Here is a 24,299-nt window from a genome sequence, read left to right as displayed (position 1 = left end):
ATGGGTCTAGGAGGTGATCAGGTCATGAGGGCAGAGAGTAGTCACCTTATAAAAAAGACTCATAAGGGCAGGCCAGATAGCTCAGCGGACTAAAGAGCCTGTTTTAGGCTACAGCACAGCAGCCAGGGTTCAATCAGGGCACTGAGACAGCATTTGAGACTGAGCATGGTGGCGCGTCGTAATCCCAGCGCTTAGGAAGCTGAAAACAGGAGAATCACTATGAGTCCGATCTGTGTAGTAAGACCCTGTAGATCCTGTCCTAAATACATAAAAAAAGAAAGAAAAGACTTAAGAGCCTACCTTACCACTTTTACCACGTGAAGACACAGCAAGAAAAACAGCTGTCTGTGAACCAGGAAACAGACACTGAACAGGTTCAAAATTGCCAGTGTCTTGATGGTGTACTTCCTAGCCTCTAGAACTATGAAAAATACACTCCTGCTATTTATTAGCCACTCAGTGTATATAGTATTCTGTTATAAACTGGCAAAGATAGGATCAGTATGCTTACTGACTAATGTTGCATGAGCACCCAGTACAGCTGAGGCTCCCCAAGGCCTAGCACAGCACCAGGTACCTAATAGCATTTAACATACATTTACTAAAGGAACTCCCAAGACTACACTGAGCCTACCACCAAGAAGTGAGCTAGTTAAGTAGGGTTCCCATATAACCCAGAACCCCACAGTGAACTTGGTGAACATAGTCATCAATCTGGGAGCTGGCAGAGCAATTCTTAACACTAACATTATACAAAGCATCAGAAATACCTGAAGAATGCCCTTCAAGAAGCCTACATTAAAATTGTTCACTGATTTATTTCTATGAGAATTATCAGGCAGGAAAGAACCTAGTCAGACATGCTCTCTGGAGAGAGATTACCAGAAAGATGAAAATAACATGAAGCAGCAGCAGCATTTCCCATGAATATCATTCAAGCAGACTAACTACATTTGTCTTTTACCTTTGGAAATCTGGATTCAAACAGAACAAATACTGGAAGAGAATTTGGTTTAATGAACATAACCCCATCCACAGGCATATCAGAAACCTTTCACACTAAAAGCTATTGCACATCTTATGGCTAAGATAAATGGTTTTGGATGTCATGACTCAAATTTAGCTATAAAGAACATTTGCTAAGTGCCTACTATGTATCAGGAATGGCAGACTAGACACACAATTTCTTTGACTTTCTCAATAACACTGAAAAGCAAAACCAGTAACTCTACTTTTAAAGGTGAGAATATCAATGTGTGTAGGGGCATCACATTTTATACAAGAAATGAAGCCAGGAGTTAAACCTAGTATGTCTCCTTAGGTCTAATGCTTATCCAACAAGTATGAAATCATTTTTTATTGGGATCCCAGCCTTTTTTTTTTTTTTTTTTAAAGAACTGGAATACAGCAACGGACAAAACAGATGAGTTTCCCTATCCCTTGGACTTCCCAATATGTTTTCACTGCTCGGGCTACAACTACTCTGTGCCATCTGTTAGTACAATGATGTCTAGATCAATACATTCAAATCTGGCCTTGTCTCAATAAGGGGCCATCAAATTCAGATCCTCAAAATTAATGTTGTTGATATATGTACATATACATATCACATTAAATTTTAGTATTAATAAGATCAACTAGAACAACTGAGAATTTGTCTAAGGTTTGTTACCAGATAAAAACCTTTTTTGTAGATAAGTAAAGAGCAGTGTGTGTTCCCAAATGAAAGAAAACTAGAATGGAAATAGAACACCAGACATGACAGCACACAGCAGCAGAGACAGGAGAAGAGAGTAAACAGCATTTCTTCCAATGTCAGGCTTCTACTAAAGACATATCTGAAAGGATATCTGTATTATCGTGTCCCAGCAGCCCGAGAAGTGACTGCACAGCATTCAGCTCCACCAGAAGGTGGTACAGGTCTGGCATAGTAGCCACCACGTGCATCTCCTGAATGATGTCATTTAGGTCCAGCTCAGATTCCATGAACCTAGGAGGGAAGAATAAGATAGCATCATTGAAAGGAAAGGAGCACTATCAGTGATGAGAAGCAAATAGCAACATAACCTAGACAAAGAGACAATCTGTCAAAGTGTCTACAACAGACCAACCAAGAAGTACGCTCATCCAAACATCATACTGTCACACAACTTCCTTGGGAAATCGATTTCCTCATTACAAAAATCAATCTTGGATTCAGATCTCATTACAGGGCTCCCCTTACCCCTTCAGTCACAAGATGCCTTTCAAAGCATTCTGCAGCATTAAATGATCTGCCCACCAGTCCTCTGGATTAGCTACCATCACCCTTTGGTGTGGCAATTCATTCTGTAGCCCTGACTTAGCTATCTTACTAATTCCAAAAGGGTTTCTCTTACTTCCCTCTTCAGATCAAGAGCCAATTATTCCCCTTCTCCAAAGGGAGACAATTTCTGCAACACCCTAAAAACCCTTCTTTTTTCCTCATGTCCCCTCCAATGAGCTGATTATGAGCCAGTTCCAAGCCAGGATGATATAGACTGTGGCATTCTGTAATCACTAGCACAGCTTCCACAGCATAATATTTTACTTACATTTCCACAACTGAACCTTTCAACAAACCTCTGCCAAGGCACTAAGAACAAAACTACTTTGCATTCACTCTGCATGCCCTCTTCCCAGGGTCTAACATATAAGATATGCCCATTAGGTCTTGGATGAACAAGACAGAAAGGTGTAGGGCCAGGGAAATAGCTCAGTGGAATAAGTGCTTGCCTGGCAAGCGCAAGGTCCTGAGTTCAACCCCTGGTACCGCAAAAACAAAACAAAACAAACAAAAAAAACATAAGAAGGTGTGTTCTAAGAAGGAAATGAATTAGTCCAAGTAAAATAACTGAACACTACCTAACTGAGAATGTCTGGGTGGATAGGGTGGTTAAACAGACTCTGCAGCAGAGCGCCTGAGCTTGACCCTGGTTTAGCCACTTAGCCTTTCTCTGTCTGAGTTTCTTCATTTACAAATGGAGACAATAATGCTAACTGTCTGACAGGCCCACTGTAGAGTAAAAGAATAAAAATAGCATTGGAAAAAAGTCTAGCATGTAAAATTAGTAGGTAGCCAGGTGTGGTGGTGCATGCCTGTACTCTCGACACTCTGGATGGCACAGGCAAAGAGGATCCAGGTTGAGACCAGCTGGGCTACTTATTAACTTAATAAGATCCTGTCTCCAAATAAAAAATAAAAATAAAATAGGCTATGGATATAGCTCTGTGTGAAAACTCCTGAGTTCAACCGCTAGTATCCCTTCCCCCAAAGCAAGCACTATGTAATTAAATGTAAGTATTTGTTTTTATTGCTTTTACAATACATGACTACTGTTACTATAGCTCCGTTTCTCTCCTAGAACGTAAGCTTCTTAAAGACAGAAAATACCTTTTGTCTCTTATATTCACTGATGCTTACTTTACTGAATTAAGCCCATAAAGAAAAGGAATATAAGTAGAGAGTCTTCATAATATGTAGGACTGATTAATTACCAGACACTGAGAACTGGGCTGGCATCAGAATCCAGAAATCTGGATTTCATAAGGGACAAAAGAAAAAAAAAAAAAACCCTAGAAACAATAGTGTTTTTAAAAGATACAATTTACATATCATCTTTTGAAACTCGTTTTTCCCATTATTTTTAATCACAACATTACATATTTTTTCTAATTAGAACACATCAATTTTCATAGAAAATTGTGAAAAGACAACCCCTCAATAAGTAAACAGAAATCATTCATGATCTTGTAAGACAGAAATAACCATTAATAATACTCAGTATATTTAAGTCATTTTTGTCAATTTATAGCCTTTTTCCCTCAGAAAGTAAGCCTATGTAGTATCAAATTCTATACTTAAGTTTTGCTGTTGTTAACATAGATTGAACAGTTCCCCCTCATTAAACATCCTTCCACAATAGGAAAAGCCAAACCTGACACACTCCTGCCAGTCATTCTCCTCCTGTGGCAAAATCCCTCAATACCAAAGCAGTTTTCTCTATTGAGCCCAGATTCGGCTCAGAATCCTTCTTAACACAGTGGTCCAAGAAACCAGCAATCAATCACTGAGTGTATGGGAGACTAAGTTTACCAGTAGTGCCTGTTCTAAGTCATAAATTTTAAATAGCTACATAGTATATTCCCTTGTGTTGATGTACAATGATTTATTTAACCAATTCCCTTTGTTAAACATTCAGATAGTTTCCAATTCTTTCCCTTGTAACAAATGACACTTAGATGCATGCATTCATAATTACTATGTTAAGATAAATTCCCAGGAAGGAAAGTGCCAACTCAGAGTATGCATGACTTAACAGGCTTTGATACATATTCTGCCAGAAAGGTAACAATGGTGTGTGAAGGCCTATTTCTCTTTAACTTCTTCACAAAACAATACTATCTATTTAAAATCTCTAAGTCAAGATGAGAAATAGGCATTTAAAAATTTTTTGCAATTCATAGAGAAAAAGGAGGGCCGCAAAGAAAGCCAACATTTTGGCCCTAGCCTTCCAAGGTCAATTAAGACTCAGGACATATGAGAACTTGTACTGTAATGTCATGTAACTCAGTAGTGTTCAAATTTTCTGATCAAGGAGATCATGGGGCCAAAGAGGAAAGTGATCGATGATGCAGAGTGTGCCTAAGGAGAGTCACATGGAGAGAAAACATTCTCTCAGGCTTTCACAGAGAGCACATTGGCCAAGCAATGGCCGTGACTCATCCACAGGGCGACACTGACAAAGGATCCACAATCTGAGGTACAGGATCTCAGGATAAATCCTGAGGGGATTTCACTGACCTTATCAGACCCAAAAGCTACAACTCTTGTTGCATAGGTCTTGTTTTATCTTGGTCTTAACCATCCAGCAGAAAAGTATAAAGATGAAGTATAAGAAGTAAAGCCATGCTGTTATGTTGAGCTTAGGTGACTCAGGTCAACAATTTCTAACATTGCCAGTCAAGCAGAAGACCCAATACTATTATTATGGACTATTGGACTCTTTTAGAATATTTTGCTGAGTTAACACACCTATAATATTCAAATGATGTAACTAAACAAAAAAGGGGATACAGATGAATATCCGTTTTGTATCTGTATATTCAGAATGGTTAGGATAGATATATAGTTACATTCTCTTAATGAATAGAGGGATTTGTTCTAATAGTGTTTGTAAGTAGGATATCATGTCTGCATAATGTACAGCAAATAACCACTAGGAAGAGAGTATGCAACGTGTTAATTATTGAAACTGTCCTACCAATCTGATTTGAAACTGTCTCATTGCTATTTGTTTCTCAATAAAATTATGGAAAAAAAATTTTTTGCAATTCAGACATTAAAATGGTACCATTTTTAAAATGTTTACTATTTGTATTTATTTTCCCATTTTAAATCAGGGCATTCACTTATTGATTTATAAATGATCACTACTTTGAAGAAATCAATGTGGCATATACTAAAAAAAACCAGAAATATTATTTGCTTTAATTCATTTTTTATGATAATTGTAAAATATCTTTAATATTTAATTCATTTTTGTGACATAATGGTTTTTATTATTTTTTGACACAAAGGTTTTCAAAATTTCAAGAAGTCAAATCATCATGCCTTATGAACTTCATTTTACATGTATCCTGAACATCTTTCTATGCTAAAATCAGATATGTTTTATGGTGTACTTTTACATTTATATATCTCATTCCAAGTAAATTTTATATTTTACTAAGATCCTCCCCCAATTCCACTTTTTTTCTTCTTCAAAAAAGGCTCCTTCCACTGTGCCTGGAAATAGCTGGATTTTTTTGTTTTTGTTTTTTTTTTAAGAGCACTAGCTACCCACCACTGTAGTACAGAGGCCAATTCAGAATCGTGAGTTAAAGGGCTGGTGCAGGGCTGAGGATCTGGTTTAGTGGTAGAGCACTTATTTAGCAAGCCCAAGGCCAAGTCCTATTGCCAGCCCTGAAAAAGAACAAAAGAATAGGCTGGATATTTGAAGGGTTCTAATATTCCACAGAGCAGTGGTACTATATAAGCCCTGAACCTAATGGACTCTGCCAACCTTGAAGGCTTGTTTTACATGGATATTTTAAAATATATTCTGAACTGGGTGCTGTGTTGCACTCCTCTAATCCCTGCACTGAGGCTGAGGCAGGAGGATTACCACAAGTTCAAGGCCAACCTGGATTACAAAATGAGTTCAAGGCAAGCCTGGACTACATAGAGACCCAATAAAATAAAATTAGAAAGAAAATAAATAAATATATATATTTTACATATATATATATATATATATGATTTCTTTGAAATGTAATAAGACTTTTACAGTCTACCTAGAGAACTGGTAATTGACACTGGGCACTAAACAGTAATGAACAAAATGATACTGGGGTCTAGGACAGGATTTGGGGATCAAAGTAATAATGAAGGATTATCTGCCTTCAGAGAGGCTTCCATCAGTGTCCTACTGTCTGATGTCTGATGGTTTTGTCCTTAGGTCTGTTTTATTACTCTTTGATCAATGAACTGGTTAAAAATATAGAAAAGGCAAAGTTAACAAATGTCATATAACACAAAGCTTAAGGACAGTGAAGAAAATCAATTTAAAAGGCCCTGACAGACAATAACAATGTGCCAAATCTAACTGACAAAAATCATCTGGGATCCATATAGAACTGCTGAATATATATAAACATATAATGTGGGGAAGGTGCAGTTTCATAAGAGCACATGTGTAGAAAGGACTTGATGGTCTTAATCAAGTGTACATGCAGCACAAATGAGAACTATCAGGCAGCTGTCAGGATAGAGGCTATTCCTCACTCCTGACTCCCAGTCACTGCTAACTCAATGCTCTACCACACAACCTCAGCACGTGCCTGCCAATGAAAGAGCAAAGGAACACAGCTGCCACCAAAGCTACATTGGCTTAGGCTGCTTAAAGGAAGGCAACAGAGTTCTTATGTTGATTAGATGACCATAATTTCGCGACATCTGTTATAGGACCCATACATTACAAGGATATAGAAAGTAATTCTGGGAAGAAACAGATTGTAAGAAGTCATACAAGAATTCACTGAAATTCTTTTCTTATTCTTAGTCAAAATCTTGAGTCAGAATTGCTAAATGATGGAATAAGTTCTCTGGAATTTTAGGTCCTTGTCATTGGGGTAATAATAAAGAATAACATAAAAAAAAAGACTTAAATGACAGAATGGACTGCACCTCTTAGTTCCTTCCAAATTTATGATGACTCTTCTAGTATATGGTATCCCAATATTTTAAATTTAGAAAGTCAGAAAATCATCAAAACAAAACAAAACAAAACAAAACAAAAAAAAACAGTGAATCATACAAGAGAAACACCACAAAAATACTACTGGGTCCAGTGTCACATGAGTAACAAGGTGCAGTAGTAAATGGCCAAAATTGCATTAGTAGGAAAATGGCTGCACTTTGAAACCTAATGTTAAGTGAAATAAATTAGACACATAAGCTTAAATATCACACGGTTTCTTTTATATGAGAAATCCAAATTATAGATAAAGAGCAAAATAAATGACAGATAATAGGAACTAGGGGGACAGATCTTTCTCAAATGGGAAGAACATCAAGAAATGGGGGGATTGAGAAAAGGAATTAAGATGTGTTAATGTACATGTACAAGGAATGTTAATTACATTCCTTCAACTCCATAAAGAATGTAAACATCTATTGCAAACATGTATTCACATTATTTTGGAAAGAAAAAAAAAAGATTGACTTAGGTGCAACCATGAGCAATGTGTCAACAAGTATTCATCAGACATACACATTACTAGGTGCCAGTCACTGTCCTAGGTACTGAAAATGTAAGAAACGAGAATCCATTTCTGACCTCACAGAGCCCTCAGACTAGCACAAATGTAAATAATCTATTACACATAATTAATCATAAGAATGCCTAGGACTACCCAAGAGAAGTAGTACTGGAACACAGAGCACAGGGTCAAGGAAGGCAGACTATTAACTACTTATTTCCAAACCTCAATTTCCTTTTCTTCCTAGCTGAAGCATATTGAAGATTAAAAGGAATAATATATATATATATATATATATATATATATGACCTAATAATACTTGCCACACAGTAGATGCTCAGTGACTCTGTACCCTTGTTTGCTATGACATACAAATACAATTTTCTTCTGCTTTTGCTGACACAGTACAGCCTACTCATTTAAAGAGCACATAATATTTACAGAGGACTGCCTTTAGCAATACATGATTCACATCTAAGATAAGGATCAAGTGAGAGGTGATGGAAAACAATAGAACAACATATTAAAACAGTAATCCAGGCTGAGGAGGGGGCCATCCACTCTATCTGATATGACAGAAATCCTCCCCTGGCCTGACCACATACACTTGTTTCAGACAAGCAGATGTTCTCCATCAACCACAGGAGTGAATCAAATAATTAGCAAATGACCAGGAAAGTTGAACACAGTGCTACAAAAGCAACAGGAATCAAAAGGGTCTAAGTACAATCATTGGAGGGGGAACGTGATGTTGCTGCTACCTAACTAAATCAGTAGTTCACAAGGTGTTGTCCTGGGTTCCCAGGATGTGGAGAGGAAGTAAATGGAAATGGTTTTGACAGAAAGTAACCAGAGATGCTTTGGGATGAACTGTCAAATCAGAACTATTCTAACTCTTCTAAGATATTATTTGCCTTTTTCACATTTATTCTCTCAGGAGCATGTAGTAGACTTTTACACAGGGCTACACAATACGTGATGTGATTGTCCTGAGGGCTAACTGAATGTTTGCTTTGTATGTTGTGCAGTTTTCTAGAAATTTCAAAGAAAAGCATTTTGGGGTATTTAATAATTTAATAGTGCAATGGGCTCCCAAGATCAAAACATGTGAGCATCATATAGTAAATAGTTCTGTTCCTACAGAGAGGAAGAAACAAACTAGGAAAGGATCTTCCAGGGAAATGTTCTCTAACCCACATGACATCAGGGAGAAGGATTGCACAGCACAAAGTAGAGGCTGCAGAAGAAGAAACATCAATTGAATCTGAAATGCAGCCAAATGAAGAGAGGCATTTTGGGGTATTCTATTAAAATGACAATTGCATATATGGGAAAATAAATTTCAACGTTTCTGATCTCAACTGGAACATTTCATTCAAATATGCTCTAGCAATTTTCATCTTAATTGCACCTTGCTGGCCTGGAGAATTATAAGAGATGCTGCACCAGTAACAATTCAAGAACTCAAGGTTAAAACACAATATAGTTTCCTAACTGCTTTTTTGACATGACAAAAGCTCTTTATGCATAATTTCAATTTTCACATGTTCAGACTTAAAAACAAAAATGGTATATAAATTTTGTCTGAATGGAAATCACTGTTGACTTTTAATTTTCATGAAAGCAGCTCATGAATGGTAACACCAGCACACCAGCGGTGTATAAGGTGCATGTAGTGACTACATAACCTACAGAAACTCTCAGCTCTGATTGCCAGGAGGGTAACAACCTGGGGGGCAAAGGCAATATTTGGATTATGAGAAGTAAACTGGAGTTCCAGAACTGTCAACCTATAGCATAGCTTCCTCACAAGGCAGTATTAAAGTAGGGTTACTGTAACATTTATAAAAACCAGTATTAAAATAATCACAATATCCATCAATAGAAATATATATAATTAAATAAATTATGGTATTTTCCAACCATGAAATACTGCATAGTAATTAAAAGATAACAAAAAAATTTTCTTGGTATATGATTCCAAATAAGGTGCAAAACACTTACAGGATAATTTAGGGGTGAAAAAACTGTATGCTTACATATACATATAAGTAAATGTAGAGAAAACAATCTAAAAGGATATTCACGAACTGTTAACAGAGCTACCTCTAAATAGGGGAGTGAAAAGGAGGTCAGTAGAGTAAAAAAAAAAGTTCATGTTTTATTCTTCTTATGGCACTGTTATTTTTTGTAATGACAATCTATTTGTGTACTACTTGTGTAAACACACAGACACAGGGGCGTGCGTACACACACACACACAAATACATTGTAAAAGTACTAATGTATGGTAGAGCATACGACCAGCATAAAAGCAGAGAAGAACTTGCTGCCAGGAAGTTGGAACTCTGGTCTAGCTGCTTCATATTGTCAGAAAGGGCTATGAGCCTTAGTCCTATGACTCATTTACCTCCTCTTTCACCTCATTCACGCACAGTATGGACAGCACAGCAGACCATGCTGGGCTTCCTCAGGTTGCTGTGAAGACTGCCCACTGATACCTTGGTACACTGCTCTTTATATTGCCCACATGCTTTTTTGGGCTGTTTTCTGCCTAATACAATCAAAGTCATTGTTCTAGGCCTGGCTCAAATATCATCTTTGCTGTGAAATCCTAAGTAGTTCCCAACTAGTCATTTACTGCTTCCTCCCCTATACTTCCAAAGTGTTTGCTAATAACTCTTCCAGTCTGTATTTCTTCTCAAATGAGGAGACATCTGTTATAGGACCCATACATTAGAAGGATATAGAAAGTAATTCTGGGAAGAAACATGAGTAACAAGTTATAACAACCCTAACAACCTATAAACCTGAGTGCAAAGGTCATACTATGCAATTCTTAATTGGTTGGGGAAATCTTGGGCATATTAAGATTCATTAAAATGGTATGTCAAGGGAGAAAGACAGGAAGAAAACAAAAGATGTAGAACGTTAAAATCAGTATAAATATGAAAAATCTTTTAGGCTTCAAGACTGAAAGATACCATACCCTGATTCTGGCACTTCACAGCAATAATCATATTAACCACCATTTTATGAATATCTACTATGTGCAGGAACTCGGCTGCAATACTTGATGTCATTCTTATTTAATCTTCACAACAACATTGTGCAGGAGATATTATTTCCTAACACAAGTGAAACAGACACCTGAAGCTAAGAAAGGGAAAGCGACTTACTTAAGGTCATGTGAGTCACATCCATATTTGTCCAACCCCAAAGCTTTTGATATTTTCTCACTGTTAAAGCTCTTCCTAGCAGCAGCCATGGCTTTGAGGGAATGGGGTACAGTCCTTTTTCTTCAGAAAATGAGAATAAAGGAAAGAGTGATCCTAGCAGGCCTGGCCCTTTGAAAAGCTTGCTTACAAGGCTGACCCAAAGTTGGCAGCTGGGAATTTGGCTTTTGAAACATTCCCTAAATGATAAGGCTGTTACGCCAGCATGGAGCACTGAACAGCTGCTTTCTTTCTGGGAAACTGGAATGCTGGTAGTTACTTCTGCCAGAAATGCCTATATGAACAATCCTAAATAAAAACCCCAGACTTGGGAGTCTCAGACAGGCTTCTATGGACAGAAATACTGCACACATGTTGACACAATTCACTGCTGGCAAACAGAGTGTGTCTGTCTGGGCCCTCCCAGTGGGAAGCGGAAAGAGACGAGGCTGTGCGTGAATTTCTCCAGATTCCACCTGATGTGTTTTTTTCCTTCTTAGATCCACATACTCTTCTACTGTAATAAACCACAGCACTGAGTACCACTGACTGAGTTCTATGCGTCCTTCTTAGTGATTTCCCAAACATGTGGATCATTCTGGGATTCCTGATCCAAATCACAAAAGCCAAAGCAAACAAAACAAATGAAAGACAAAATCAGCAAACAGAACACTACGAGGAGAAAAAGGATCCGAAAAACTTGAGTCTTACTTTTCTGGATTGTCTGGAAACTTGATTCTCAACTCTTGATTTTTATATGATCTCTTTTCAAATGTGAGGATCATTTTCTTCACTGAGCTTTCATCCAATGGTTCCTCCTGGTACAAAAGGACAAACACAACGACTTCAGTACACAGATTTTATATTCACTGTCACTCCTTTCCTGCGGCACTTATGCTCTACTTCACTCTGCCAATGACTTCCTGGGTTCAATGTACAGTATAAACTTTTTCTCCCCCACTACAATGAGGGTTAGGCCTGTATACCAGATGTTTCACTATACCACTCTGGGTCTCACACAATGGTCAATATCTACAAAACAGAAAATTCTGTCTAAGATATTTGAAAAGATCATTTGAGGGGCTGGTGAGACGGCCCAGTGGTCTAAAGCACCTACTTAGAACAAGCTCAGCAAAGCCCAGGGACCACGGTTCAATCCCCCAGCACCACATGCCAGCCAGCCCGTCACCTGGTGGGCTGAGCTGGCCACACACACACGCACACACACAAATAAATAAATAAAATTAAAAAATAAAAAATAAAAAATAAAAAGATCATTTGAATTAGAAAATTTTTAATTTTATGTATTTGGTACAGGGTCTCACTATACAACTCGGACTCCTAGTGATCCTCCTGTTTCAGCCTTCCCCAGTTATGGGATTACAGGAGTACACCACCATGCCTGGTCTTGGTAGCTGGCTCAGTGCGCCCAGAGTGTGGTCGGCACGGCATGCAGTACCAGGGACCGAACCCGATCCTTGCACCTGCCTAGGCAGGCACTTAGACTGCTGAGCTATCTCTGCAGCCCTCAATTTAAAATTTTTAAATCTTTCTTTCTCCCTCCAGCCCCGGCAACAGCCCCCAGTACTAGGGATTGAACCAAGACTACTTTACTACTGAGCTATGATCCACAATCTTTTTTATTTTGTAATTGAGAAAGGGTCTTACTATGTTGCTCAGCCTGTGATCCCAAGTAGCTGGGATCATAGGCATGTGCCACTATATCCAGCTAACAAGTATTTCTTGAGCATACTATATGGCACAGATAATAAGCAATAACATTACATATTATTATTTAATATTTATCTTTTCGTTTGTTATAGAAGTTAAAAAAAAAAAAAAAAACATGTTCAAGATCAAACCCTAAGTCAATGAGAGCTGTCCTTAATTTTAATTTTGTCCATATCAGGGGTCAGAAAACTACAGCCTACCAGCCAAATTCACCCCCCCCCCCGACTGTTTTTACACAGTCCCTGAGTGAAAAAAGGTTGTTAATTAACTACAGTCACTGCTTTGGATCTCTCACACACTGCTGTGCTCAGTTCTTACTGGATGCTGAGAAGGCAATCAAACAGGTACTTGGAATCCAGATGTAGCATCAAGGATTTATTAATCTTGCCTCAGATAAAGCATAAAAAAAAAAAATACTAGATCATACAGAATTTCTTACTCATACACTGCAATAATACTAAGGTAAAGTAAAGCAAGATTTGAAAAATGAATTACCCCCTACTCCAAATCGACACACAAATTTCGGAAATGTCTCATTTTCAGTTTATTTTCCAGCTTAAACTAATGTGCTGAAATACTCTCTGCTCTCCAGTTCTTCCAACCCCCAGCTTCACTGCTTTGTCGTTGCTGACTATAACTCATATCTAAAAGCAATAAAGAAAGTGCTATTATGAGAACCTGAAACATCCTTTAGGAAAGCACTGAATCATCCCACAATTTTATGACTACTCAGAAAATGTTGGCTATTATTATTAAATTTCAATTTTCATATACCATGTTTTAAGTGGAAGATACCTTTCCTTTATTCATTTGGGGCATGACATGTTTCCTACATGGTACTGAAGACTCCAGGATCTGGAGATGCTGTCCTCTGTTGTATCCCAATGTTCCCTAGGGTGTTGAAGTCAGGGCTGCAGCTCAGTGAGGACTCAGTCTAGCTTCACTTCATACTAGCCACATGGCAATGTAAATTTCTTAAGTATATAGCTCAAATCATCGAATCTAGTGGATTCTTCCACACAAGTCTCTACTGAATTTACCCACTTGGCACTTAGAGTAGACTCTCAAGTCCTTCACATGACTTATAGAAGAAAGGTCTACCATGATCTGGCCTGGATAATCTCTTCAACCAAAAACTAAGGCAAATACCTTATTGTTGGGTTTGGGAAAATAGCTCAGTAGAATAAATGATTGCCTAGCAAGCACAAGGGCCTGAGTTCAATCTCTGGTTCCCCCCTCAAAAAACAAAAACAAAAACAAAAACAAAAAAAACCTGTAGTTGGCCCATGTCACTATTTATTTCCCAGTCCTTCACAAACAGCAGGTACCCAGTGAAGATCTGCTGAAGTGGAGAATAAAGGAGGGAAAAAGGGATAAGTGAAAATGTTTCCTGTATCTTTCAAGGTCAGAGGGATGACCTAAAGAAATTATGTACCTAAAATTGTTTGGGAAATGATGTTAACTTAAGCTGTTATTGTTAATAGCGAAAAACACAACGTACTCAACATACCACCAGGATTTAAATTTAAATTTTAAACAAAATTTCTAGGAAAGAGTTAAATTACTTTCATGCAAACTAAGCCACTGATCTTCTTTTCTGCTACCATGTTGCCCACCTTGCAGGAAAACCACCTTAGTGTTAATACAGCTTGCATGGAATTTCCAAAACTCCAGTCTCTCCAGAGTTTGGCCTTCTGTAATGTCTCTCAACAATGGGAGAAAACAGAATTATCAGTCTTAGTCATTGGTCACAGCAGTATCTCCAATAGTTCAATGTCAGAAACCAGAGGGAGATTTCAGAAAGATGAATGCCAGTGATGTAGCACAAAAAGGACAATAATATTTTACAAGTTCACATGACTTTACAGGGCAAGCATCACTTGTTTTTCATCAAATGGGACTTTGATGGCAGTGAAAAAGCAACTCCTGGACTTGTAGTCTTCCATGTGTCATTTTTACAAAGTGATCTCTTTTTTGCTGTCCCTTAACAGAAGGGCTGGTCCTCTATTACATTTTTGTCTTCTGGGCTAGAAACCACTTAACAATGACAACTACTGTCCTAATCCTCCATTACCCGCCCAGCCCTACGGAGGAATTATACCTGTAATTAACTGCTGCTGCAGGGTGAACAGACAGAGCAGAAGCCCTGAAGAGGAAAGGCGGGAACCTATGCTGCACACACATTGTGTAAGCCCTGCCAGGGCTTCTACACTCAGAAAGGAGACTCACAATTCAAGACTATCTTCCACTACAGATTTCCAAAGTGGCTTCATCTTTTAGGGGCAGATCCTCAAATTAGCCCTGGTACAAACACTAATGAGGAGAGAGTTTTTGTCAAAACATAGCAAAGACCTTTTTGGAATATGAATCAATGTTTTTTTTTTTTTCTTCTTCTTCTCAGATTCACACTACAGACTCATTTTTTAAATCCAAACTTAGTATCATGTCTTTGAGGAAACTAGAAAACAGCTGGCTCTTAAGAATTTATTTCCATAATTCACACTGAACAAAATGCCAAATGTAGTAACACACGTTAATACTAAAGGATTTAAAAAGACACAAAGATAAGGTCATTCTGTTTTTAATCACAGATATTTTACCTCTACTATTCTTAGTTTCACTCATTTATTCATTTAATACAAATTTATTTAGGTTTTACCAAGAGCTATAGCTCTGAGTACCAGGGCTATATAGCAGTGTACAAAACAGAACCAACCTGTTTTCGTGGGAAACTGGTAGAGGACAATAAATAACTAAAATAAGCAAAATAAGAATTTCAAATTATGACATGCACTATAGTATTATAAAGACAATATATACGCCCAGCGAGATAGTTCAGTGGTCTAGGATTTTTTTTTTTTTTTTTTTTTTTTTTCCTCGAATGGCTTCAGGGCACTTTTGGCCAGCGGGAGAGTTGTGAGGTTCGAACTCCAGCAAGCTGAGGCTGAGAGCTTTGTGGAAACAGCCACTTTAAAGGCCTGAGGGCCACGCCCCCTAAAGAACTGAGCTAGGGCTGGGCCCCCTAGTTCAGTGGTCTAAAGTGCCTGCTTAGGCAAGCATGCAGGGACCGCAGTTCAATCCCTGGCACCACATGCTACGCCAGCCCTGCTCCCAGGGTGGGCTGAGCCAGCCACACACACACACAAAGACAATATACAGAAGAAAGTAATGAGTATCTGAGAATGGCTTATAGGACTATCTCAGAGATAGGACAGACTTTGCTGGAGAGAAGAATTGAGACTTGAACGGGAAGAAACAGTTATGTAAAGTGTTATGGGAAAGCCAGCCCAAGAGAGGGTCCAGACGCAAAAAGTCCAGAGGCAGAAGTGAGTACAAAAGCCTAAAGGCACCCTAAAGAACAGCAAATAGTAAAACCCCAGGGGATCTCCTTCCCTATACTGGTGCTTGTTTTTGAGATGGTGTTTTCAATGTTGCCCAGCTGGCCTTAAACTCCTGGGCTCATGAGATTTTCCTGTCTGAGCCTCTCAAGAGCTGAGACTACAGGCACACACTAAGCCCCACTCTAAATTGCACTTTTCTAGTCATAGCTCAATACCTAACACTATAGAACCCCTTGAATTTCACCACCTTTGTTATTTTGCCAATGCCATTTCCTTTGTCCTAAAATCCCTTACTCCACTTATTAGCTATAGTTACAAAGACTACTGACCATATTATAGTTTTACAAAGACAATTGACGATATATAAAAATGTGTCCTGAGACGGGTCAGTCTAGGAAGGCTTCCCTAACTCTCTAGAGTCAACACGAATCCTTCTTCTCTGTTCCCATGGACCCTGATTCAGCATGTAATCAGGAACAACTTTAAAATTCTGTGACATTCTAGTTGGGCATGGTGGCACAGGCGTGATGGCAGATGCCTGTAACCCTAGCTCTTGGGAGGCTGAAGGAAGAGGATCGTTGTGAGTTTGAGACCAGCCTAGAGTACAAAGTGAGCTCAAGGCCAACCTGAACTGCAGAGCAAGACCCTGTCTCAAAAAGAAAAAAAAGTCTGTGACCTTCTTATACTTCAGAAAATGTTTTCCACTACCCCACTTAAACTTCATATCAACACTATGAAATAAGCATTCCTAACCCTATCTTACAGGAAGTTCACAGTTAAGTAGCTGTATGAAGTACTCTACCGATAGCACACCAGAGCCACGGTCTGGGCTCCTATCCAGCTTTGACATATTACCTCTTCCTCTTCCTCTTCGCCTTCTCTGTCAATAATCTGGAGCAGCCTTTTTTTGTCATCATCTGCTTCTTCAGCCACAGCTACTTCTTCTTCCCGATAGCGACCTCGTTCTCGAGGACCAGCTTGCTTCCGACGTGTTTTCTGCTCCTCTTCCTCCTCCTCTCGGGGACGCTTTGTGCCCCTGTTTGGCTGAGAATGGAAAAACAAACAAACAAACAAACACCAGGATGTTACAGCTGGAAAAGACATACAAAGGTATAGACAAATGCTCTGAAGGTTTTCAAAGATTCCCTGATAGGAAAGCACCACAGCAAACTATCTCTCCTACAAAATGGGGCAAAGTTCTACATGGTCACTTTTCAGACTCCTAATGATTCTACAAATACACCAAGAACAGTTGCCTTTTTTTGGGGGGGAGGCAGATTTTTGATATGCATTCTTACCACTTTACAAAAGTTTCTATGTATACAGAAATTGTACAGAACAAAGATGTCCCCACTTGAAGATGGAGACACTAGGTAAGGCTCAATTACTAAGAAACAATCTCCAACACTGACCCTTTAACACATGGTCTTAATTTATATGGTACAAAGTCACTTTTATAGTCACTCAGAAGTAGTTTGATTAGAGAATATGCCATTCGTAATTTCCAAAGATCTACTGCACTTCAAATTCTATTTTACTGAGGAAGCCCAGAGGCCAATCAATGGGACAGACACTCTCAAAAGATGTACAAATGGGCAACAGACGTACAAACTATTCATTAGCATTAATCACAGAGATTCAAATGAGAAACACGGAAAGATATTACCTCACATCTGTTAGAAGGGTGAAGGAGAGTGACGCAAAATGGAAATTCTTGTCCAGGGATGGTGAGATTGTACATCAATGCATGCAATATAGAAAACAGAAAACTAAAAATTGGATCCTCATATGATCCAACAATCCCAATTCTGGGTATATATCCAAAGGAAGTAAAATTAGTACACAAAAGTTATCTATGCTTCCATGTTCATCACAGCATTGTTTATAATAGCCAAGATACAGAAGCAACATAGGTGTCCAACATCAGATGAATGGATAAGATGGGGCATATATACCCAATGGAACATTATTCTGTCATAAAAGAAGATTCTGTCATTTGTAAAACTATGGCTCAAACTGGAGTAAAACAGGCCATGCACAGATGGTCAAATGCCACATGATCTCATTCATATGTGGGCTCTAAAATAGCTGAACTCAGAAATACAGAGTAGAAGGACAACTCCCAAATGCCATAGAAAGTTTCGAGGACACACTGAAGAAAGATTACAAAGTTTTGATTAGGGGAAATAAGCTTTGGTAATTTTTGCACAGAACAGTGACTATAATAATGCACCATGTAGTTCAAAATTTTTAAAAGAGTAGACTTCCAATATTTTTACCACGGGGGGGGGGGATCTATGTAAGGTGACAGAATTGGTAATTAGCTCAATTTAATCATTCCACAAGGTCACAAAACCACTGCTACCACAGAACAGAACTAGCAATTTCTGACTCCTAGTCTCAGGCACTTTCCACAATACTCTCCCTGATGGTATCTCATTTTGTCTTTTTACAATACAGTCCATGAAAAACATACTTTTCATTAAATTAGAATAAAACAAGACATTATTGAAAAGGGTTTCAAAGCTCAAAAGAAACAATAAAAAGATATAAGTGTCACCATTTGGCTCAAATTGCTATTAGTATGAGTGGATGTATCACTGACCTCTCTAAATCTCAGCCTCTTACAAATGGGGAATTTGCCTTTCACCAGTGAACTTCAAAAACTTTTTAAAGTAAAAGAACTCAAATTATAAGAGGATTAAACAAACAAAATTAACACTATGAGGTAAGCCATGACTATCTTCCCCAACAAATGAACTTTTCCTTACTCAGTATAGCAACTGCATCAACTAAGAATGTGCTAGTGTAATATGATATTTGACTACCAAACAGAAGAAAATACCATGTTCAATACCAGCCTTCTACCTTATTTGGGAGAACAGACAAATTTGTATTACATGTCATACACCTCACCTTGTGACTATCACTGAATCACACTATGCCAGGGGTAGAGTCATTTCCTTTGTATTCGTATATCCTGCTGTCTCTACATACCAGGTGCTTCAGTAAGTCTGAGCATATGACATTGCTTAGAAAACTCACATTAGACAATTTAGTTTGTGTGGTACCACCTGCTATTTTTCAATGTCTTCCTAGTCCCCCTAGGCTAGAGTACAGTCTCATGTGAACATACTCTATCTCCTGAAGTTCAAAAATCTGTGGTTTTTTTTTTTTAAAAAGGAAATCAACATGCCAGTAACTACAGACTATCAGAAAAAGGAGGCAGTGGCTTTCATGTAGGGAGGAGAAGCGAAGGTAGCTTTATCCTACTGGAGGATAAGCTTCAAACTAGAAATCTATAGCTCCCCAGCAGGTAAGGAACTTCAGCCCCCTGGGAACTAGAATTCTTTCAGGCTCATAAAATAAGCCCTGCTGTGATTCTGATTAGCAAGAGCCTGCTGCAGCAGCCAAGTCAAAGCATGAGCTTCAGAGTTCTCCACGGAGAGGTTTCTGGATTGTTTATCTCTCAGGGTAGAGAGAAAGGCAGTGGACCACAATTAAATGGAGAAAACTAAATACAGCTATAGCTAAGAAATGCAAAACAGAAATAACATTGGCAACATCCCTTTGGAAACACATCTTCTGATCCACTTTTCTTCCCCCAGTACTAGAGACTGAACCCACGACCTCAAGTGTGCTAGGCAAGCATTCTACCACTGAGCTAAACCTTTTGCCCCTTTGTTGTTGTTATTTTAATACTTTATTTTGAGACAGCGCCCTGCTAAATTGTCTGACTGACTTCAAACTGGCAATCCTCCTACCCCAGACTCTAGGGTAGATAGGATTACAGGCCATACCCAGCCAATTTATTTGTTTAAAACAAGCACTGCAGAGGTCAGGGAAAAAGCTGTATTTTTTTTTTCAAATAATTTCCACTGAAATAGTACTTTTTTCTGCAGAATTTTAAATGTTTGCCACATCTCTAGCAACCAGAAGCAGTTAATAGTTCTGTTTTATAAGCTGAGAGATGGGATGCCTAAAATATTTTAATAAACTCTTGCAAAGACAACTTGATCCCTTAAATCTGAAGGTGATCTCTGGAAATTTTGCTCATCATGATTCCAGTACCCTAAAGGTCACATATCTGAAGGGTTCACATGTATGTATGTATGTATGTATGTATATATAAATATCATAGAAGACTTTAAGTTAAAACAGTATTTGTTAAAGCATTAATTCAACAATTATTAAAGAAGCATTATCAAGTAGTAATCTGGCCCAGTAGCAGTTCCAGGCTTCTAGTCAGCTGTGTCTCAGCACAGTCACAGGGATGTACAGGGTTCGTGTGGGTTCTTAACACAAGGAAAGCATTTATAACCTTCATGAGTAGTCTAAGTGCAACGTCCCTAAGAGGACAACCTTTAGGTTCCAGCTATTTCTCCAATCCTCCTCCCACAGAATTCAAATTAAGCTTCTCTCACAATAACCCTGTAGAGCAAAGCAGGACCCCTTAGGACACTCTTGCATGGCTCCTCCTCCTCATGGTCACTCCCACCTCCCTAACAGGTAGGTAAGCTGTGGAAAGGCTGTGATGTGTTTTACTTCAGCTTTTTTTTCCTTCCCAGGCAAAAATTTATAATGCTTTGATCTTGTTTTGTTTTGCAGTGGCAGAGATAGGACCCAGGACCTCACACACGCCAGGCAAGCACTCAACCAGTGAACTACAATCCTAGTCCTTTGTAAGATATTTTGAGACAGCTTCTTGATAAACTGCCTATGTCGGTCTCAAACTTTCATTCCTCCTGTCTCAGCCTCCCAAGTAGCAAGGACTATAGGTGTATAACACTATGCCTTGCTGAACTTCTGTTCTTTGCTCTTCAACTTTCAGTTGTTCTTTTTCAAAAGCTAACACTCCAAATAGAAGTCCCTCACCATTCCTGAGAGTTTACCACTCTAAGCCATAAATGCTAAGATTCATGTCTTCAACAAATATTAAAGGCCAATGATGTCTAAGAGGCTGGGCTGATACTAGGCACGTAAGTGCAAACAAGATAAACCTTGCTGTTAGAACTTAAAACTCTAGGACAAAGAGCCCAACTAAAATGTAATGCAAGCCATATATGTAACCTGACATTACTTAGGAGCCATGTTTTAAAAAGTAAAAGAAACAAAATTATCTTGAATAATATATTATCACTTCAACATGTCAACAAAGAAGAGTGCTAACTTGGTATTTTACTTCTTTTCAATACTAAGTCTTTGGAAGCTAGTATCTCAATGTACACTAGCCACCATGTATTCTCAAAAGCTAACAGTGACTACTAGCCACAGCTCAAAACGGTACAGGTCTAGAGAGTTTCTTGCCCTAATAAAGCAACAAGGAAGGAAGTAAAAAAATATGAACTCACAGAAAGCTTGTCTTGTCTGTGAAAGGCCCACACTAAAAATTATGATGCTAATTCCTCACCCCTACCCAGAAACAAATGACTATATTCACCATTCTCAGAGCAGCTGATTATATAAAAACAAAAAACGAACTCTAAGTGGGAAAGAAGCTTACCACGGTCACTCCAACTTCACTACAGGTGAACTAAAAGGCTACCAATCCAAAAAGAGAACGTAGCACCCATAGCTGCCATAGGTCAGCAACTCAGGCCAAGGTTCCCTTGTGTCACATACAACCAATCCCAAGTGGCTTAAGCCACTCTTACCAGCTACCTTTGGGGATTAATTTGTTTTGGTATCTGAAAGGTGTATGAAATCCCTCAAGATGAAGGAATGACAAAGCAAGTGTCCTGAATAAAGTCATATCTCTGCCTTGCAGTCCACAAGACTGCAGAAAAATGAGTAACTCTTAACTTCTGATATACCAGAACATCAGCCTTGAAGGAATTTTACAGTCTTCTACCTTCTCTGCCTTATTCCTCAAATATGGTGAATAGGAAAGAAAGGTCACTAAGTATTTTCCACCATTGAACCACATAGCTGGTAGACTTTTAGGATACAAAGACTCCCACTTACTGAAAGCTTTACATTAGGCTTTAAAGTAATATACCTGTACATGACACCTTAACTTGATATTAATCTTAAAGCATGTGTATGTCTGATTCCATCCATATCCCTAGAAATATAAATCAAGGTATCTCCACAAAAAGCTCTGAAAGAGTTAAAACCTAAATACAGAATCTGCCTAAGATACTCCCTGTGTACCCAGACAATATCCAACCTAAGCTTTAGGTTTCATTTTCCCCCCTCTCTCTCTCTCTCTCTTTTTTTTTTTAATTAAAAAGCAGTGAGAAGCTGCAGCTATAATGAGGGGCTGTGGGAACATGCAGTTATATTGGGCTCAAAGTAATGTACCATAGGAAGAGGCTACATCACCAGAACGAATCCTAAATTAAAACTCCACTATGAAACCAACTCCATTTCCTCTGAGCATGCAATCTATATTATCGCATTTACGGTCTGTCTCGACCTCAATTAGACTTAGGGGTGAGAGAGAAAAAAGGCAACTTCTATAATAAGTAATAATGGTATCATTATGATAAATTATGAAAACAAAGAGTGCAATTATTAATGTGAACAGCACATTTGTATCAGGATTTAACAGCATAATGTGGGGGAGGTGCCTAAATATAGCTCAACATTCCAAGTTACCTGGCTAAGGACAGGATAATTCATAAAAGATGCTTTCACAATAATAGAAGAAAAAATGTACAATTCTATTAAGGAAATGGAAACTATCAACAGAAAATCTACTATACCCTTGTAATAAACCAGCACTTAATACTAAGGAGTTCAGACAACTCCAGAAAAGGGTTTTCCAAGTAGGGTATGAAGTACTGTTTCTTAAATAACAGCAGGAAAAACTCAGGAATCTGAGCTGAGAAAAAAAGAGATAAAATCTAGTTTATCCCTCTAAAGAATAGGGTATTCTGAGTCTAACAGTTTAAAGAACTTATCTGGTGAGAAAAATACAAGACCCCATGTCATTGCAATAGTGCTTTTCCGTCTCCAATACTAAGAGAGAGAACATGCATGTATTCACTCTACAGAAAATACTTGTGTATGTCTAGAGTCACAACTTTCTGCCAGTTATTCTGAGGCACTAGAACCAGTCCAGACTTTAGGCACCTTCAGTCTAACCCAATCGATCATCTATCTAAGTCTCAATCTCTTTTTTAAAACATTTTTGGGCAAGCATAGGTTAAGATTTTCCTACCAACACCTCAGTGACCAAATACCTCCTCACTAACTGGAGTCCCAGATGTACTACAGTCCATCTTTGGATCCTTCAGAGAGGCCAATACACTGAGGTAAAACCTTTCAACCTACAATTTCCTTCCATAGTCCCCAATCCTTCTCCTAGAGAACAGCTTTAGACTTACTTTCATACTGAAGTAAAACATTGGACTAAGTCAAGATGGCAATCCTATTTACTTCTTCCTTTCCTGTTGCCTTTTCTTTTTCAAAACAGACACTTTCAATGGGAAAGGGATGCTGTGCACAAAACAGGGGAGAAAAGGGGGTATAATTAAGCTCCTTCCAACAGTTACTTTGGGATTTCATTATTTTAAAACTTTTTGAAACAATTATACATGTGCAGTGTCACAATCCAAGATTGTGGATGGACTGGTCTACGAATCTGAAATGCTCAGAAATCACCTGCGGTTAACCTCTCCTGATTAACTTTTGTCAGAATAAAAGGGAGTTTGAAAACATTCGTTATTACCAGATGGCAGTGCATGGCCTGACCCAGAAGTTACCGATGAGCTGCAGTAATGAGTTTTCCTTTGCCTTTACCGGCTGCACATTCACTGGTGACATTTTACAACTAGGACTTCTGGCTCAATCAATATTTGCAAGCATGAAACCTGCCAAAGTTAACAACAGGGTTCCCTTGCAAATTCTGCTTAAGGCACAACTGAAAATGCTCACAATGTCTAACACTACAACTATCATCAGCCAAAATTTGTAATTAGAGATTAAAGTAATCAGACAGAAAATTCTATCACCGAATGGTTGGTGTACGATGACTAAACAAAACACTTACAAAGGGATCCTGTATAAACTATAAAATGGTATGCCAATGTAAGAAATTGCCATAATTCTATTTTTAATTAATAACTGAATAAAAATTCCAGAAGTCCATATGTAATTATATATTGTGCCTCTGCAAATTTCTAAGACTTAAAACTTTAAAAAAAGAAAATCAATAAACTGTAGTTTTCTACTAGTTTTTTTTTTT

General features: G+C 38.3%; 1 protein-coding gene across 1 annotated transcript in view; it reads right to left on the bottom strand.

Annotated features, from left to right (window-relative positions):
• The window catches only part of Ctnnbl1 (catenin beta like 1), a 189,438-nt gene that overhangs the window by 137,673 nt on the left and 27,466 nt on the right, over positions 1-24,299 (bottom strand). Inside the window, exons 2-4 of the mRNA XM_004630898.2 lie at positions 16,964-17,152; positions 11,748-11,854; positions 1,851-1,990 (exon numbers count right to left, since the gene is read on the bottom strand). Coding sequence (XP_004630955.1) covers positions 1,851-1,990; positions 11,748-11,854; positions 16,964-17,152 — 436 coding nt within the window. The remainder of the gene's footprint in view (positions 1-1,850; positions 1,991-11,747; positions 11,855-16,963; positions 17,153-24,299) is intronic.

This window comes from Octodon degus, unplaced genomic scaffold (assembly GCF_000260255.1).
Source record: "Octodon degus isolate 3935 unplaced genomic scaffold, OctDeg1.0 scaffold00037, whole genome shotgun sequence".
Lineage (NCBI taxonomy): Eukaryota > Metazoa > Chordata > Mammalia > Rodentia > Octodontidae > Octodon > Octodon degus.
Note: the sequence above shows the minus strand (reverse complement) of the source record. Positions and strands in the feature narration are given on the sequence as shown.